Source organism: Mustelus asterias, chromosome 8 (assembly GCF_964213995.1).
Source record: "Mustelus asterias chromosome 8, sMusAst1.hap1.1, whole genome shotgun sequence".
NCBI classification, from domain to species: domain Eukaryota; kingdom Metazoa; phylum Chordata; class Chondrichthyes; order Carcharhiniformes; family Triakidae; genus Mustelus; species Mustelus asterias.
The window spans coordinates 104,488,985-104,506,833 of record NC_135808.1 but is presented as its reverse complement, the minus strand read 5'-3'; the positions used below and the strand labels follow the sequence as shown (position 1 = coordinate 104,506,833).

At 41.9% G+C, this 17,849-nt stretch overlaps 2 protein-coding genes across 5 annotated transcripts in view; one reads left to right on the top strand and one right to left on the bottom strand.

Moving 5' to 3' along the window:
• Window positions 1-4,108: 4,108 nt before the first annotated feature.
• mmachc (metabolism of cobalamin associated C) lies at window positions 4,109-17,536 on the bottom strand. Of its 2 annotated transcripts, none has more exons than XM_078218655.1 (4): window positions 17,004-17,536; window positions 14,387-14,581; window positions 9,754-9,906; window positions 4,109-5,913 (listed from the first exon to the last, which is right to left on the bottom strand). In XM_078218655.1, exons 1-4 carry the CDS (start codon window positions 17,073-17,075, stop codon window positions 5,581-5,583), a joined length of 753 nt encoding a protein of 250 aa, XP_078074781.1. In that variant the 5' UTR covers window positions 17,076-17,536; the 3' UTR covers window positions 4,109-5,580. The 2 variants fall into 2 exon arrangements, with proteins under 2 accessions (XP_078074781.1, XP_078074782.1); XM_078218656.1 differs by having other exon boundaries at window positions 4,857-5,913; window positions 16,972-17,090.
• Window positions 17,294-17,849, top strand: part of LOC144497413 (uncharacterized) — a 32,618-nt gene continuing 32,062 nt past the window's right edge. Inside the window, exon 1 of one of the 3 annotated variants that reach the window (XM_078218653.1) lies at window positions 17,294-17,536. Coding sequence is in view for 1 of the 3 variants with exons in the window: in XM_078218652.1 (XP_078074778.1) it covers window positions 17,359-17,367 (9 nt within the window). In the remaining 2 variants the exon portion in view is untranslated. The remainder of the gene's footprint in view (window positions 17,537-17,849) is intronic. The other 2 variants (XM_078218654.1, XM_078218652.1) reach the window with 2 other exon arrangements.

The following is a 17,849-nucleotide window of genomic DNA, read 5'->3' as shown; positions in this document are numbered from 1 at the left end:
ACAGTGCTCTCGCAGTTGTGTATCCATCAGCCCCTTTGAAACAACAGAACCTTGGACTCACTGTGAACAATGCCAGTGGAAATTATTTATTTATTACTAGAGTGAATGCAAAAGAAACAACAGCAAAGTTTTCTGTATTTTGTTGTGATATGAGATGCGTCAGGATTTTTAAAATAGATATTGCCTCTTTCGATACAAAATTTCTGAGGCTTTTTAAAAAATCAAATCATGGCCTATACGGCTTATTACAATTTAAAATTTTCCAGATTAATAATGACAGGTTGTAATGGATGAACTTGGAGGAACTTAAATCAAATTTAATTCAAACGTAGCATGCAGTCTATGGAAATAGATAGGATTAGATTGTGCTAATCGAGACCAATTTTCAGTGATGCACTTGGTTGCAAGTAGATTATTTTGTTCGGTTTCAGGTTTTATTCCTGTACGTAGTGTCACATTTACTTGATAGATTGTGTTTCGCAGCTGTGCAGAACGTGGAAACTGATGAATCTGCTCTGAAATCCTGAAAATCACTAGAACAGTTAATGCTATTGGAGTTCATTCAAATTCCTTCACTAATCCAGGGAAAAGTACTATGCAAAATGTCAAAAGTAATCAAGCACTTTAGAAAAAAGGCTGATTGTTTGTCACGTATAACAATGAATATATTAACCCACACAATGATATCTAACATGACAATCACCATTTTATTATTTATTGTTGCCACTGACTTCCTGATGCCTTTTTTCAGAACTCTTGTCACTTCATGCTTAGGCAAGCATTTGAAGGTGATGAAATCATGATTGCTTCCATAAGTGAATTTCTAACAAACTACATTTTTTTGGCTTAACCCTTCTGACTTGCTTAATATTAGCAGTTAACAGATATGAAAAGCAGGCTAGGAAGCTGAAAATTCTTTAGAAGAGCAAATGCACTAAAAAGATAATGCTGCAATGAGTAATTGCTCTAATAGAACAAAAATTAAGGTATAGATACAAATATGACCAACGTGGTGGGGAAAATGTCTTATTTTAACTTGAAATAGACCACCACCTTTTGCTGTAGCAAACATATTTTCATTGTGTTCGTTTTTAAAAAAAATTTCCTCACCCTGAAAAGGTGTTCCAAACCTATGAAGCACATTGGAAGTCATTAGTGGGTGGGGTGACTTTTGTACATAATGCTGCCTTCCCTGTGGAAAAGGGTTTCAATCAGCAGCTACCATACTATATTTATTTAGAATGGCAGCATGATAACTCATAACATCAATCTATTATGAAGATTTATGAATTTTGTAGTACGTTCACTGTGTGGATTTTTGCTTTTTGCTGAGTTAAAAGTACAACATTAGTGTACAAAAATTCTGCTTTAAGAAAGAACCAGGTGGATTTGAGAATTCTGAAGAGAAGGTAATTTGTATGGCACAGCCACATTAGGTCACCATTTTGTGGTTCCATACAAGAGTGGCAGTAGCTGCCTGTGTGTGGATTCCCATGTATCCTCTCCAGCTCTTCAATTAAGTTGGAAATAGTTTTACCAGTCAGTAGACATGATCATATTCTATCAATAGCATAAAATTCTCTTCTTGTAGAATCAGAGAATCCTATAGTGCAGAAGGAGGCCATTCGGTCCATTGAGTTTGCACCGACCACAATCCCACCCAGGCCCTTTCTCCATAACTCTATTCATTTACCCTCGTTAGTCCCACAGACACTAAGGGTCAATTTAGCATGGCCAATCCACCTAACCCACACATCTTTGGACAGTGGGAAGAAACCCACGCAGACACAGGGAGAACATGCAAACTCCACACTGACAGTGACCCAAGCCCGGAATCGAACCCGGCTCCCTGCTGCTGTGAGGCTGCAGTGCTAACCACTGTGCCACCAGCAGGGGAAGCATGTCAGTTCATAACACATTTGGAGCAACATTGCGTGCAAAAGTCAGGACTTACCTTTAGGGCCTTGTTCAGGTCATGGGTATTCAAGGAGAAGATAATGCTGGAGGCCTGTTACTGGACCCTGGAGGAACAAGTGCAAAGCATGGTGGGTGGATCTTGATGCATATGATGCCACCGTGAAGCAGCTCTTGGAAGGTGTGAGGCCTCCATGCAACAACTTTGGCTTTGCTGATGACAGACCTGAGAACATAAGAACGAGAAGCAAGAGTAGGCAATTCAGCCCCTCAAACCTGCTCCATCGTTCAATACTTTCATAGAATCCTGAAAACAACTTCAGCTGTTGAATTCACCTACCCTTCAGGAGTGAAGATGCCTTCTCCATCAGGCCCGCAACACGTCTTTTCCAGAACTATTCTTTTAGTTTATAATTTGTAATAGTGCACTTCTCTTCTACTTTACTTTCCTTAAATGTGTGCTTGTGAGAGGATGCTGTAGCATTAGATTTTGAGGTGAGGGCATAAATAATGTCCTTTGTTTATTAAAACCACAGAAAGCTTGTTGCTGGTTATTCAAATTCGCCACACATGCAGGAATTAAAACACAAACACATCTTCCACTCAGAAATTCACTGATTACGGACAGCAGGGAAAGGGAACTGGGATTTCAACAGTTCTCTCTCACCTTGTCCATAACAAGCTTCATCGCAATCCTGCAGTTGCTTCTTGATGATATGACTGCAAACATCCTGAACGGGAATGTGCGAGATTTATAATGGATGCTTTCAAAACACAGACCGGGCTCAAGCAAGGCTGTGTGATAGCCCCCAATCTGCTGATTATTAAATACCACCGAGAGGGAAAACTCTTTAAACTCAGTCACCTCCATGCCAAAACTAAACTGGCCACCACTGACTTACATGATCTACAGTTATAATGTGGCAATGCCAGCGTTGGACTGGGGTGGGCACAGTAAGAAGTCTCACTACACCAGGTTAAAGTCCAACCGGTTTATTTGGAATCATGAGCTTTCAGAGCGCTGCTCCTTCATCAGGTGAGTGAATGAGTGACTCACCTGATGAAGGCACAGCATTCTGAAAGCTCTTGATTCCAAATAAACCAGTTGGACTTTAACCTGGTGTTGTGAGACTTATCATGATCTACAGATTGCAGGCGACTGCAGTGTCGTTGCCCACTCTGCCCCAGATTTGCAAGCCACTCTCGATCTCGACAACTCTGCACGTAAGAAATTTGGTCTGTTCTTGACTGTTGCCAAAACAACATACCAATCCACATCTGGTCAGCCAAGTATTCATCCCTCCAAATATGTTGAAGGAGACACTCTGGATTAGGTTCAGCACTTCCTATACCTTGGCAGGAGATCCAACACCAGATCAGCTTCACCAGCTCAACCTTCTACCAACTATAGAAGCGAGTATTTAGTAACAAAAACCTCCACAAGTCAACAAAAGTGCTAGTGGGCAGAGTAGTTACTGTCACCACAATCCTGTACTGCAGTGAAACCTGGACTGTGTATCAGCAACACATAAAAACACTAGAGAAATTCCAACTGCATTGCTTCTGCTAAGTCTTCTAGGTTCACACAGGAGGAGCGTTGAACAAACACTAGTGTCCTCGAAGCCAGCTCCACAAGCATTCAGGCAAATCTCCAGCAAAATCAACAACCATGTGCTAGGCAGTGTCCAAATGGCCCAAAATCTTCTCTGCAACATCCTCAATTCTCAAATGGCCAATATTTCAGGGGTGGACAAGTTCTCCTTGAAGCATTGCAAAATTGCAATTCATGACTGGGAGGAGCTTGCTGCCAATCATTCAAAATGGCAGAACATGAAGCTGCTTCATGCTTCTGAGTCCAAAAGCCTTAATAATGAGGCAAGAGTGACAGTGGCAAAGAAAAGAAAGCAAATCCTGGAAAGCTCTCTGGATCCCACTGACTTGCAAGACACCTTGTGCCCAAAGATATGCAGGTCAAAAATCAGCCTGTTCAGTCACATGAAGACTCATGGCAGAAACATACGATCCTGAGCAGATGTCACCCTCAAAGCAAAGGACTTCTGCCACATATTGTTAGTGCAATTCATTTGGACAGACGCTCCCCTTAACCTAAATGGTGAAGTGTCCTCCTTGCAAAGGAGGGGGATAAACGTGCTCTTGATGGGATTAAAAAGTACACTTTTCACACGATTGAAATCCTATTTAGAGATATTAAAATGCAAACCCACAGACCACTGGAAATACATAAGAACATACAAAGTAGGAACACAAGCAAGCCATTCAGCCTCTCGAGCCCGCCCCGACATTTCATAAGATCACAGCTGATCTGTTTGTGTTTCAAGTTCTACCTCTGATAACCTTTGATTTCCTTGTCTAACAAGAATCTAGAATGTGTACAACTCCAAGAAGCCATACTAGTTAGGCTCCCTTGAGGTGCAATGATCTCTGAAATAAAATACTTACATAAGAACATAAGAACCAGGAGCACGAGTAGACCATTTCTCCCTCGAGCCCGCTCTGCCATTCAATAAGATCACAGCTGATCTTTTTGTGGACTCAGCTCCACTTACCCACCCGCTCAGCATAAACCTTAATTCCTTTACTGTTCAAAAATCTATCTATCTTCGCCCTAAAAACATTCAACGAGGTAGCCTCAACTGCTTCACTGGACAGGGAATTCCACAGATTCACAACCCTTCATAAGAGGGTTATTGTTAGTCCTGTGGAATGGAACTCCATTCACATAAGTTTGCCAAGTTTGGATCACAGGTGGTGTGGAGCTGCTTATGGAAACAACCTTTTGTTGCGAGTGTGAAGAACAGGAGTTAGGTGTGAGAACCCAAACCGTAACATGGATTGATTCATTTTTTTGTATGCAGTGCAGTAATTTTACAATTGATAAAATGGGCAGAAATTAAATAATATTCAGTGGGACTCTTCAAAGTGACTTCTAAAAGTAAACATTTATTTTAGATTTTTCATTGTGCAAAATTAACTCTTGTAAACCAAAATGTTGGTATTATACAGAGACTTGTGCATATATTGCAGTGGTGTTGCTCACTCCCAGGGTCAGAAGAATCTGTGTCAACATTCAAGATCAGATGGACAGATAGATGAAGAAAAAAAAGAGTTGAAAGCATCTGGGAAAAGGGTGGGTAAACATGATAAGAACCACTTTCACAGATGGAAGATAAAAGCTTACATGGACTAGTTTCCATGTGGTGACTCATTCTGTACTTATTTCTGTGTTGGCTTCCACATTATGTTTCTGCAAACCCAGAATATAAACAGAATGATATGTTATTTCTTGGTGAATGAGCTCACTAAAAATCTCCAAATATCCCATTATTTTTATGTTACTGGATTATACATTATTAAATTATGCAGAATTGTTTTCCCAATTCAAAGCAATATATAACCATATAAAAAACTAAAAATATCACCACATAAATATGAAGGCCGGTGTAGAGAACCAGATTCCTTTTATAAAATAACTTAGAAAAAAATACATTATGGCATAAAATTAAGTTGAAAACATAATTTATCCCACAGAAATAGAATAACCTCTTTATTCCCATAATTTAGTTATTTAGCAGCTAAATAGTGAGTAATTGCTATATTGCTTTCCCCTCCACCAAATGTTATCTAGGCTTCCTGTCAGTGGAGAGATTAAAAAGCTCCATGTGTTTTGCTTTGTTGATTTTCTCCTGAAATTTCACTTTTCAGTCCAAGTAGTTTAAATCTTTCAGCAGGACGTGTTGCAAAGTATTGTTTTTGTTCTTCAGAGTACCTCTCTTCTACATCGATGATATCTCTGTAGGTCCAGTCTTGCCAGTGAAGGTTAAACCTTTCAAGTAGTTCGATCCTTTTTTCATCTGTTGAAACACAATCCACAGGCAGCTTCTGCTCAAGGGATGGGACCTGGACATTTGGGAATATCAGCACTCCTCGCATTGCAAACCAGCCTCCATAGCGTGGATGAATGCACACTCCATACATTTTCTGCAAGAAAAAATAACATCTTTTGTTAAATGCAAAACAATTTTATTGATTTCTGCAGCTAAAGTGATGGACAGATGTCCAACTCCCAGCCCTTGTTCAATGGCACTCTATAAAATGCTTGAAGGTATTCAATGGTTCAACAACACATTCAGTTATTTGTACTTTCTTGCAAGGAAGAATTTTTACATCCAACTGGCTTTTCCCCACAAATGACATAGTTGAGATTGAAAGCTCACTTTGAGAGGAATAATGGACGTGAATTTTTTTTCAACTACTTTGTGCCACATGATGGACTTCAACATCCTCTGCCCCATAGTGCTCTTCCACTTTAAGGGCTAGCTCCCCTCCTGATTTCCATGCTAACCACAGAATATTTTCCAGTATCAAATGCCATCCTTAGCAGAGATGACAGCTAACAAGTCTCTAGGCCTCCAACAATGCCACTCGTCTGCTAGAAGATACACAGGAGCAGCCAGGAATGTTCCATTACCTTTTCTCTCCTGTAGGGTGGTACCAAGCTTCCAACCTTCAACTGGCTGAGATAGGCAACTTACTATGAAAGGGATCACAAGTTTAAATCCAGTCAATTCCTTCTAAACAACTCATTTATCAACTTTAAAAAGAATCACAAGGTCAGAAATGGGGATGTTGCTGATGATTGCACAATGTTCAGCACCGTTCACAATTCTTTAGATACAAAGGCAATTTGTTTCCGTATGCAGCAAGACCTGGACAACATTCAGGCTTTGGTTGATAAAGTAGCAAGTAACAGTCATGCGATGCAAGTTGCAGACAATATCCATCTCCAACAAGAGAGGATTTAACTATTGCCCCTTGACATTCGAGGACATTACCGTTGCTGATATCCTGTGGGTTACCATTGACCAGAAACTGTACTGGAATAGCCATATAAATATTGCTGTGGCTATAACAGCAGATCAGAGGCTGGGAATTCTGAGGTGAGTAACAAATCTCCTGACTCCCCAAATTCTGTCCACCTTCAACAAGCTACATGTCAGAAGCGTGATGCATACTTTCCACTAGCCTCGATGAATGCAGCTCCAATACTCAAGAAGCTCAACACCATCCAGGTCAAAGCAGCCAATTGATCAGCATCCCATTCATCATCTTAAACATTTACTTCCTCGATGACCGGTGCACAGTGTCAGCAGAGAATACCATCAATAAGATGCCCTGCAGCAACTCACTAAGGCACCTTTCACAGCAGTGTCCAAATCCATGACCTCTACCATCTAGAACACCACCAGCTTTAAGTTCCCCTTCAAGCCATATACTATCCTGACTTAGAACTATATCACCATTCCTTCACTATCGCTGGGTCAAAATCCTGGAATTCCCTCCCTGGAAGCACTGAGTGTCCCTACACCAGAGATGGATAATGGCGGTTAAAGAAGACAGCTTACCAGCACAAGCGCCATTAGGGATGGCAGTAAGTGCTGGCCTTGCCGGCAAAGCCCAGATCCCATGGAAAAAAGAAGAAAATTACATCACAGCCAGATGGTGTCAAAATTTGGAAATGGCACTACAAGCTGGGTTACCTGAACAGCTCACATCTGAAATAATAAGAAACAGTTTGGATGATATGGTGCTTGCAGCTGCTCTGATTAACCCATTCACTGACCTGATCAGTAATCACTGCTTCTATTTTTGTTATCAGTTACTATGTCCTGATAAAGAAAGAACTTGAATTTATGTAGTGTTTTTACAGTCTCGTATTGTCCCACAGAATTTCATGATGTACCTTTGAAGTGTTACTGTTATAACCTTGAGCAATATTTTAGCCAATTTGTGCACAACAGAGATAAATCACAAATTTGCTTTCAGTGGGGTTAGTTGAAGGACAAATGCTAGCCAAGTCACTGGGAGAAATCCTCCAGTCTTCAAATAGTGGCACTGAATCTTTTACGCCACGTGATAAGCCAGACGGGTACAGGGTTTAAAGTGCTATCCAATAGATAAGTGGTCAGGTTTTCATTCTATTTAGTTTGAAATAACTGCAATATGAAAAAAATCTTCATGAAAGGTTTTACTTTCTCCATCCATTCCACAAAACATTACCTGATTGCATGCATTCATAATTACAACTGCACAAATACTACATAAGTCACACCACATACAGCATATCCAGGTATTTTTGTCTTCACACGCTGCACGGAATCTCAGGTTCAGAGGAATTTTTATTTATATATTGATCATGCCATTTAAACCCCTCTCTAAATAAAAAATATATACCATTAGATGGCATGATCGACAGTTTTGAAACAAAACAGTGTAAGTTTTAATGAGCGGAAGTGGACCAGTTGGATGTGGATGCAAATGCAGCCAAACTCTCAAACGTGGAGGTTGCACTTAGGACTGATGTGGGAATCGATCTACTCTTGAAGGGATTCGGAATTACAAAGATTCTGAATTCAATTCACTGGGCAACTAATGGATGCTACAAGAACACTGGATCAGGATGTGGTTGACAGAATTTTGAATGAGGTGGCGTTCATGTAAAGTGGAAATTGGGAGGTGTGCGAGTGAACGTTGGCGTGGTTGAGACAAAGTGACAAAGAGATAAAAGCAGGACTAGGCCAGTTGATCCCTCGAGTCTTCTCCAATATTCAATAAGATCAGATCTGATCTGATTGTGGGCTTTAGTTCTACTTTCCTGCCTGCCTCCGATAACTGTTGACTTCCTTGGAGATCAAAAAAGAGGATGAAGGTTTCAGTGACACAGACCAGGAAGTTGTAAGGTTCAGGATTTTTCAAAAATGTTAGTCTGGCTAATTTCTAGAATCATGAATCTTTGGACTTGTTGGTTAGATGAAAAAGACAAGCTGTTGAATGGCCATTTTGATTCAAATAACTACATTCCACAGACCTGTGTCTACTGATTAGCAACCTAGGAAACTGAAATGCACCGCTATGAGAAAGGTGAGAGAGAATTTTTTTTTTAATGATAGTCAGAAGCCACAAGGCTGGGAGAAAGAAAACACCTGATTCATTAGTGCTCAGGTTATTTCAAAACTGTACAAAAAGAGGAATGTACTAATCTATTCCCAGGAGAAGAGGGGCAATCGTCAAGGAGAGGTAGAAGATGAGGAAAAATCCCATCTGTACACACTCCAGGGCTTCCTCCACCAAAACAAAATGGCTTGTGAATTGGATTTCATTTGCGGTCGTTGATAGAACTGAGACTTGGCATCAGCATCAGTTTTAGTGGCTGTTATTTCTGATCCAAATTAGAGCTTGTATTGGATTATTTTCCAAAACAAAGAGAAAACAAAACATAATAATATAATCCTACAGAGTGCAGACAGATGTTGTGGACAGACACTGAGAACGTAAAGGAGCAGAGGCAGGGGAGACGGTGTCAGTAGTTGAAGGGGCCATGTGAGCATCTCTCGCTTCAAGATGAAAAAATCCACAAGCTCCACACTTGACACTGTACTTAAGGATTGGGGGCGGGTAGGGGGACAGGACAATCAAATCATCATCTATAAGAATCCGAATTGGCTTTATCCTTGCATTGTGGGAAAATTTGGCTGTGGAAACAGTCTTTCAGTCAACCAGCCAGATGTGGCAACGAATGCCAAAACCTAAGCAACAGCAAAATATGACAATGCATTCCAAATAGTTCTCCAGAGTAAAACCTGGGGTGCTACATGCTGATATGTTAATGCCCTCAGCTGGTAAATGGCCAAATGCAGATTGCAGCTGCAATTTACAAAACTGCTAAGTTCATGTCTTATTAGAAACATTTTTAAAATAGGCAATTCAAAGCACAGGTGTTCCTCCTCCTCCTTCTCAAAAGGCAGTTGGTCTCTCCCTTACTTTTTCTCCCCAGGGGTTTTGCTGCACATCCTTCATTTGATAATAATAGGCTGCTCCAGCCACATGTGCAGCTGTCTGTACCAAAACCTTTGGCTTTCGATTAGGAAGCATCTCAAAGTCATGCATAACTTCAATCTTCTGATCAGAGAAGTTCTATAGCAAGAAAAGAAAAAAAATATTATTCTCTTAATGTACGAGTTCTGAGGGACCAGATATCTGGCATCCATAACAATAAATAAAGGTAACATTTTCAAAGGAATCTTTGTTAAACTGAGAATGTTGTGAATCATTTAACTGACTACATTAATACTTAATATCTAAATAATAAATTAGATTTAAATAGCGCTCTACCAATTATCTAATTACATTTGACATTACTGTTTCCCTGCCTTGTGGGCCAAGCAAAACCACCATGTTCTCTCTTGAGCTCAACTCATCAATGAAACTCAACTCCTTCCCACTCAACCCCATTCCCAATAAACTACTGCCCCCCCCCCCCAGGTTTCCTTTCAGGTCATGTTAGCTGATACTGCAAGTGGTTCCTCCTCCTAATTTCCTCTTAACATTCAAAACCCATCCTTTGTCCTGAAAACCCAGCTTCAACCTCCCATGACTCTTCAAAGTCTTTGTATGTGCTGTCACCTCCAAACTGAAAGTGATGTGCAAACAATTGCAACCTTGCCCCTCTTTCCCAATTCCTCTGACTCCATCATTTTTGTTTATTCCCCCTCCCTTTGCCCCCAATTTCTAAAATTCTCTTCCCCTTTAAGAACACCAAGAAACAGGACAAATTCAACCCCACCGATTACCGCCCCATCAGTCTACTCTCGATCATCAGCAAAGTGATGGAAGGATTCATCAACAGTGCTATCAAGCGGCACTTGCTCAGCAATAACCTGCTTATGGACACTCAGTTCAGGTTCTGCCAGGGACACTCAGCTTCTGACCTCATTACTGTCTTGGTTAAAACATGGACAAGAGCTGAATGCAGACATGAGGTGAGAGTGACTGCAGCAAGGCAGCATTTGATCGAGTTTGGCATCAGGGAGTCCTAGCAAAACTGGAGGTAGTGGGATCTTGCACCTGCAGACTGGGTTTTTGCGTCTCATGCACAAGGACCCCCAGGTCCCTCTGCACAGTAGCATGTTGTAATTTCTTTCCATTTAGATAATAATCCAATTTGCTCTTATTTCTTCCAAAGTGAATAATCTCGCATTTGTTAACATTATACTCCATCTGCCAGATCCTCGCCCACTCACTCAGCCTGTCCAAATCTCTCTGCAGACCTTCTACGCCCTCCACACGATTCACTTTTCCACTTATCTTTGTGTCGTCTGCAAACTTTGTTACCCTACACTCAGTCCCCTCCTCCAGATCGTCTATATAAATGGTAAATAGTTGAGGCCCCAGTACCAATCCCTGCGGCACGCCACTAGTTACCATCTGCCAACCAGAAAAGCACCCATTTATTCCGACTCTCTGCTTCCTGTCAGATAGCCAATCCCCAATCCACGCTAACACCATACCCCCAACTCCGTGTGACCCAATCTTCTTCAGCAACCTTTTGTGAGGCACCTTATCAAACGCCTTTTGGAAATCCAAAAACACCACATCCACTGGTTCCCCTCTGTCAACCGCACTAGTCGCATCTTCATAAAAATCCAACAAGTTCGTCAAGCACGACTTTCCCCTCATGAATCCATGCTGTGTCTGCTTAATCGAAACATTCTTATCCATATGGCCTGCTATTTCTTCTTTAATGATGGATTCCAGCATTTTCCCAACTACAGACGTTAAGCTAACCGGCCTGTAGTTACCCGCCTTTTGTCTATTTCCTTTTTTAAACAGCGGCGTAACATTAGCCGTTTTCCAATCCGCCGGCACTACCCCAGAATCCAACAAATTTTGATAAATAACCACTAACGCATCCGCTATTACCTCTGACATTTCTTTCAGTACCCTGGGATACATTCCATCCCGGCCCGGGGACTTGTCCACCTTCAGTCCCGTTAGTCTACCAAGCACTGCCTCCCTGGTAACATTAATTGTATTGAGTACCTCTCCTCCTACCAACCCTCTATCGTTAATATTCGGTAAACTATTTGTGTCTTCCACCGTGAAGACCGACACAAAAAACGTATTTAAAGTTTCAGCCATTTCCTCATTTCCCACTATTAAATCCCCCCTCTCGTCCTCCAAGGGTCCAACATTCACTCTTGCCACTCTATTCCTTTTTATATATTTGTATAAGCTTTTACTATCATTTTTTATATTTATAAAGCAGTCAGGAGTGTAATGGAATACTCTCCACCTGCCTGGATGAGTGCAGCTCCAACAATACTTGAGAAGCTCAACACCTTCCAGGACAAGAATCATCCTTGGATACTTCACAGGAGCATTATGGAATATATTGTGGAAAATTGTACGGTACTCTACTTTATTAGAGTATTTACTATAGATCGCACCTGGAGTAATGCATGCAGTTTGGATCCCCTTACCTCAGAAAGGAATTATTGCTATAGACAGAGTGCAACATAGGTTCATTTGACTTGTCCCAGGCATTGTGTCAGTCTTATGAAGAGAGATTGGGCAAAACGGGCCTGTATTCTCTAGAATTTTGAAGAATAAGAGGTGATCTTATACAAAATACTTAAAGGAATAGTCGAGGTAGATGTGGCTAAAATCTTTCCTCTTTGTTCAAGAGCCTAGAACTAGGGGGCACAATTTCAAAATAAGGGGGAAGCCACTTAGGACTGAGAAGGAGATATTTCTTTACGCAGAGGGTGGTGAATTTTTAGAACACTCTACCCTAGAGGGCCATAGAATTTCAGTCATTGAGTATCTTAAGGTACTTCTTTTCTGGTACCAACTTAATAAACAAACTCAAATTAACTTAAGGTAAGAGATATATATTTCCAATTAATGACAACATCAAGAGTTTGGGAGATAGTGTGGGTAAAAGGTTTTCAAATGTCCAATCAACCATGATCTTATTTGAATGGTGGAGCAGGTTTGATGGCCTACTCCTGTTCCCATGATCAAACAAAATTTGACGCTGACGTAAGGAGATATTCGGGCACTGGACAAAATCTTGGCTTCAGGAAGTACATAAAAGCATGGTTAACAATTAAAATTGATAGTGTTCAAGGAGACAGATATGGAGGATTGTAGCTATTGTAGATAGGAAGGGATGAGAACCACAAAAGTATTTGCAAACAAAGGTGGGAATTTTAAAAATAGAAGTTAAACCAGGGGCCAATGTGGATCAGGGAGCACAGGGATGATAGTGAACACAGGGCACGGGTAGTAGAGTTTTGGATGAGCTTAAGTTTACGAGAACACTTGGCAGATCAGCCAGAAGTGCACTGGAATAATCAAATCTAGAGGTATCAAAGGCATAGATGAAGATTTCAGCAGCAGTGAGATGAGACAGAATTGGCAATGTTAATAAGGCAGAAATAGGTGCAATAGCATGAATGTGGGCTCATGTCAAATATGACACCTAGATTACAGTCTGGTTAAGCCCCAGTTATTAGGTAGAAAGATGGAGTCAATGGCTCGGAATAGAGTTTGCATTGGGGATCAAAGGCAACAGCTTCAGTCTTTTCAATGTTTAGTTGGAAGAGATTTCTGGTCACTACAATTTGCACAAAACTCACCTATCTGATTGCCTGGTTCACTTCAAATATCCCCTTTGGAACATTGGGCTGAGGATCAGGAGTAGGCCACTTGCTGAACCTGCTCCAGCATTTGATAAGATCATGGCTGATCCTGTTGTGGTCTCAACTCCACTTTTTCTATCTACTCCTGATCATCGCAATTTTCTCGATTGTCTGCATTTCCTATAAACCTCCCTCTCCTTGGTAATGTGGTGATGACGTTGAACCCATAAGGTTCACCAAATTCTGTAAAAATTCTGGAGGTGAATTGGGTTTTATACTTTTCCACCATGCTGGCACTATATGCAGACACAAGCTATAACTATAAAAGGTTGTGAATGTAGCCCAATCCATCACACAAACCAGCCTCCCATCCATTGACTCTGTCTACACTTCCTGCTGCCTCGGCAAAGCAGCCAGCATAATTAAGGACCCCACGCACCCCGGACATTCTCTCTTCCACCTTCTTCCTGCGGGAAAAAGATGCAAAAGTCTGAGGTCACATACCAACTGACTCAAGAACAGCTTCTTCCCTGCTGCTGTCAGAATTTTGAATGGGCCTACCTTGCATTAAGTTGATCTTTCTCTACACCCTAGCTATGACTGTAACACTACATTCTCCACTCTCTTGTTTCCTTCTCTATGAACGGTATGTTTTGTCTGTATAGCACGCAAGAAACAATACTTTTCACTATGTTAATACATGTGACAATAATAAATCAAATCAAAAAATATCAATGCATCAGCAATGGTTTTTAATAATCCACAAGAAAAGACAAGGCTTTAGGAAAGAAAGTGACATTAAATTAAAAAAGCTTCAATAAAATTTTAGCAGTAAATCCTTCAAATGACCCCGAAATGAAAATCAAATAATTACCAACATTTAGGGTTACCAGTCCTAATAAATACTATTTAAGACTCCCACTGGTTTAAATAGTCTTAAATTTTAAAAACATTAAGCAAAAAATATTTACTTTCTTGACAAGTGAAAAATAATGAATAACACACTCATCGATAGGGTCTCGAACAGTGGATAATTGCTTGTCTGCAATGAAAGGTTTGAAGGCTTTTTCAAACATCTGAGGTGTGCTGAGGATAACAAAGACCAATGTGTCATCTGAGTACTGAAGGTGGAAGGAGGGTCGTAGGGCAGCATTATACCAACCAATCTGGGGTGGGGGGGGAAAAGCAGAGTCATAAGAAAGCCAACAGCAACTAAAAAAAGCAATACAAATAAAAGCACCGTATATTAAAAATTGTAACAAAAATAGATCAGGTGCACATTGTGTCACATTGACAGCTGATTAACATCATGTTTCTCCCACCCGATTCACTTGCATACTAACTTTATTTTCACGAAGAACAATTTATTACATTGGCATATATCCTATACCTCAACAGTGACTACACTTAAGAAGTACCTCATTGGCTGAGACATCCAGAGTTGAAAGACTATCTAATTGCTCTAAATTTTATTTTATTTAAGTTGCACTGAATACAGAACTTAAACCCAAATTTACAGAAAAAAAATATGACGACAAGCAAAAAAGAAATTTGAAGAAATCCCTGAAAAGTAATCAATATCATTTGAAGTAAAGTTTTAAGTTTATTTATTAGTGTCATAAGTAGGCTTACATTAACACTGCAATGAAGTTACTGTGAAAATCACCTAGGCGCCACACTGTTGTCACTGTTGTCACACTCGTTCGGGTACACTGAGGGAGAATTTAGCATGGCCAATGCACCTAACCTGCACGTCTTTCAGACTGTGGGAGGGAACCGGAGCACCCGGAGGAAACCCACACAGACACGGGGACAACGTGCAAACTCCACACAGACAGTGACCCAAGCCGAGAATCAAACCCAGGTCCCTGGCGCCGTGAGGCAGCAGTGCTCTAACCACTGTGCCACCCCAGCATTCAGGGACTTTGTATTAACACTCAAGAGACTTTGCTTGACAGTTATAAGTTGCTGTAGAACATTCCAAGACTTTACTGTTCAACAATTACAGGCTACATTTACACAAATTTCCCTAAAAAAAAATCAAGAGTCTGCCCATCTCCTTTTAAACAGCAAACAGGGCATATAAAGACACAAACTCAATTTACAGAATAATGAATAATGATTGGAATGCGAGTCTTTACAGCTAATCAAGTCTTAAAGGTAAGGTACAGGGCCTTTTGACTAAGATCAAGTGTAGTATGGATTGGATGCTGCGCTTGGTTGAGGTCATTAGGTTACACTGAAGCTTCATATGTTTCATATGAAGTAATTTTTAAAAGCGGCATCTCGGCCTTTTGGCTAAGATGCAAATGAGCTCAAGTCTTGGAGAAGGTATTACTTTCCCTCCTCCAATCAGCTTGGCTCATGTAGATCAGGCCCAGGACAGGGTGATTTGGTCGCTCGCCCTGTCTTGTCAGCCTGGATCGGAAATCTCTCAACTTGTTGAGACTCTGAATTGGATTTGATTTGATTGAATTGGAAAAGTACAAAAAAAAGTCTTAAAGGTACAGACAATGTGAATGGAGGGAGCATTAAGCACAGGTTAAAGAGATGTGTATTGTCTCCAGACAGGACAGCCAGAGAGATTTTGCAAATCCAGGCAAGTTGTGGGGGTTACAGATAGTGTGACATGAACCCAAGATCCTGGTTGAGGCTGTCCTCGTGTGCGGAACCTGGCTATCAGTCTCTGCTCAGCGACTCTGCGCTGTCGTGTGTCGTGAAGGCCGCCTTGGAGAACGCTTACCCGAATATCAGAGGCCGAATTATTCATTATTCTGTAAATTGAGTTTGTGTCTTTATATGCCCTGTTTGCTGTTTATGAGCAGATCTCCCACTCCACCTGACGAAGGGGCAGCGCTCCGAAAGCTAGTGGCGTTGGCTACCAAATAAACCTGTTGGACTTTAACCTGGTGTCATTAGACTCCTTACTGTGTTTACTCCAGTCCAACGCCAGCATCTCCACATCATCTCCTTTCTGACAGCCTTACTCCTTCTCCCTGGGAAAAGCTGACTGCTCTCAGCTCCAGCATCTTGCACACAGCTTTACTTGGGCGGCAAGGTAGCACAGTGGTTAGCACTGCTGCTTCACAGCTCCAGCGACCTGGGTTTGAATCCCGGCTCGGGTCACTGTCTGTGTGCAGGTTGCACATTCTCCCTGTGTCTGCGTGGGTTTCCTCCGGGTGCTCCGGTTTCCTCCCACAGTCCAAAGATGTGCAGGCTAGGTTGATTGGCTATGCTAAATTGCCCCTTAGTGTCCTGGGATGCATAGGTTAGAGGGATTAGTGGGTAAATATGTCGGGATATGTGGATAGGGCCTGGGTGGGATTGTGTTTGGTGCAGACTCGATGGGCCGAATGGCCTCTTTCTGCACTGTAGGATTCTATGATTCTACTTCTCCCCCACATGCAGTCACACCAGACATGAAGGGAATAATGAGGGACAACAGGACTCGGGGGGACATCATTCACTCCACTGCCTGCCATCATCACCGAGAAGTCCACTTTAATTTGGAAACACAGACTTGCCACACTTAAAGTCGGACTGGGAAGTAACTCACACCGCCGTGCCGAGTAGCCGAGCTGGATTCACCTTGAACGGATAACACTCGAAACCAAGTGGAGCCAAACATGCGCTCAACCGCTGCTGTATACCCTCCACCATGACCTCAACTTCTGCGACGTCACATCCGGCCCGAGGACGATTACAAACTACAGTTCCCAGACTGCTCCGCGGCTGTGACCTGACCCCCTGGCCGCCGCCGCCGCCAGATTGCAAACAACGGCTCCCAGATGGCCCCGCGCCGCGGCGCTGTGACGTCACATCCGGCTCAGTGCGGATTACAAACTCCAACTCCCAGGCTGCTCCGCGCCGTGCGCCTTGGCGTCACACGGAGCGACGCTCTTTTAAACTCTGCTGAGCCGCTGGGGTGAGTGGAGGTTCCGCCATGTTGACAGTGAGTCCTCCTAACGGCAGAGCTGTCCGCACTCAGAACCAGGAGCTCGATTGCAGCGTTTGTACTTTGTGAAATATAAAATTAACCCAGTGTTTCCAGTCAACATAGCGACTGCACAGCTGGTGAAGGTTTAGGGACTTTCTTCATTCAGCCTCTCTCCTCCATTTAGGTGATTCTCCTGCAAAGCCCCTTCCTTCACTGTTGTCCAGTTCTGTCAGACTGCTATTTATCTTCTTCTCTTCCCAATATCCAAATGTTCCATTCTCAGCAATCAGATCTTCTTTCTCTTTTGCATTGTCCACCTCTGATGTTTCCTCATCTCCATTTCAGCAACATCATCTGGCTTGGGATAAATTGTCACCCGAATGCCACCATGCCAGATCTGTTGTCAGACTGTTGCTACATCAACTCTGAAATGCACCACAGCTTCCTCCAGCTCGATATTGGAAAGAGGCAAAGCCCTCTTTGTTTTTGACCCCTGC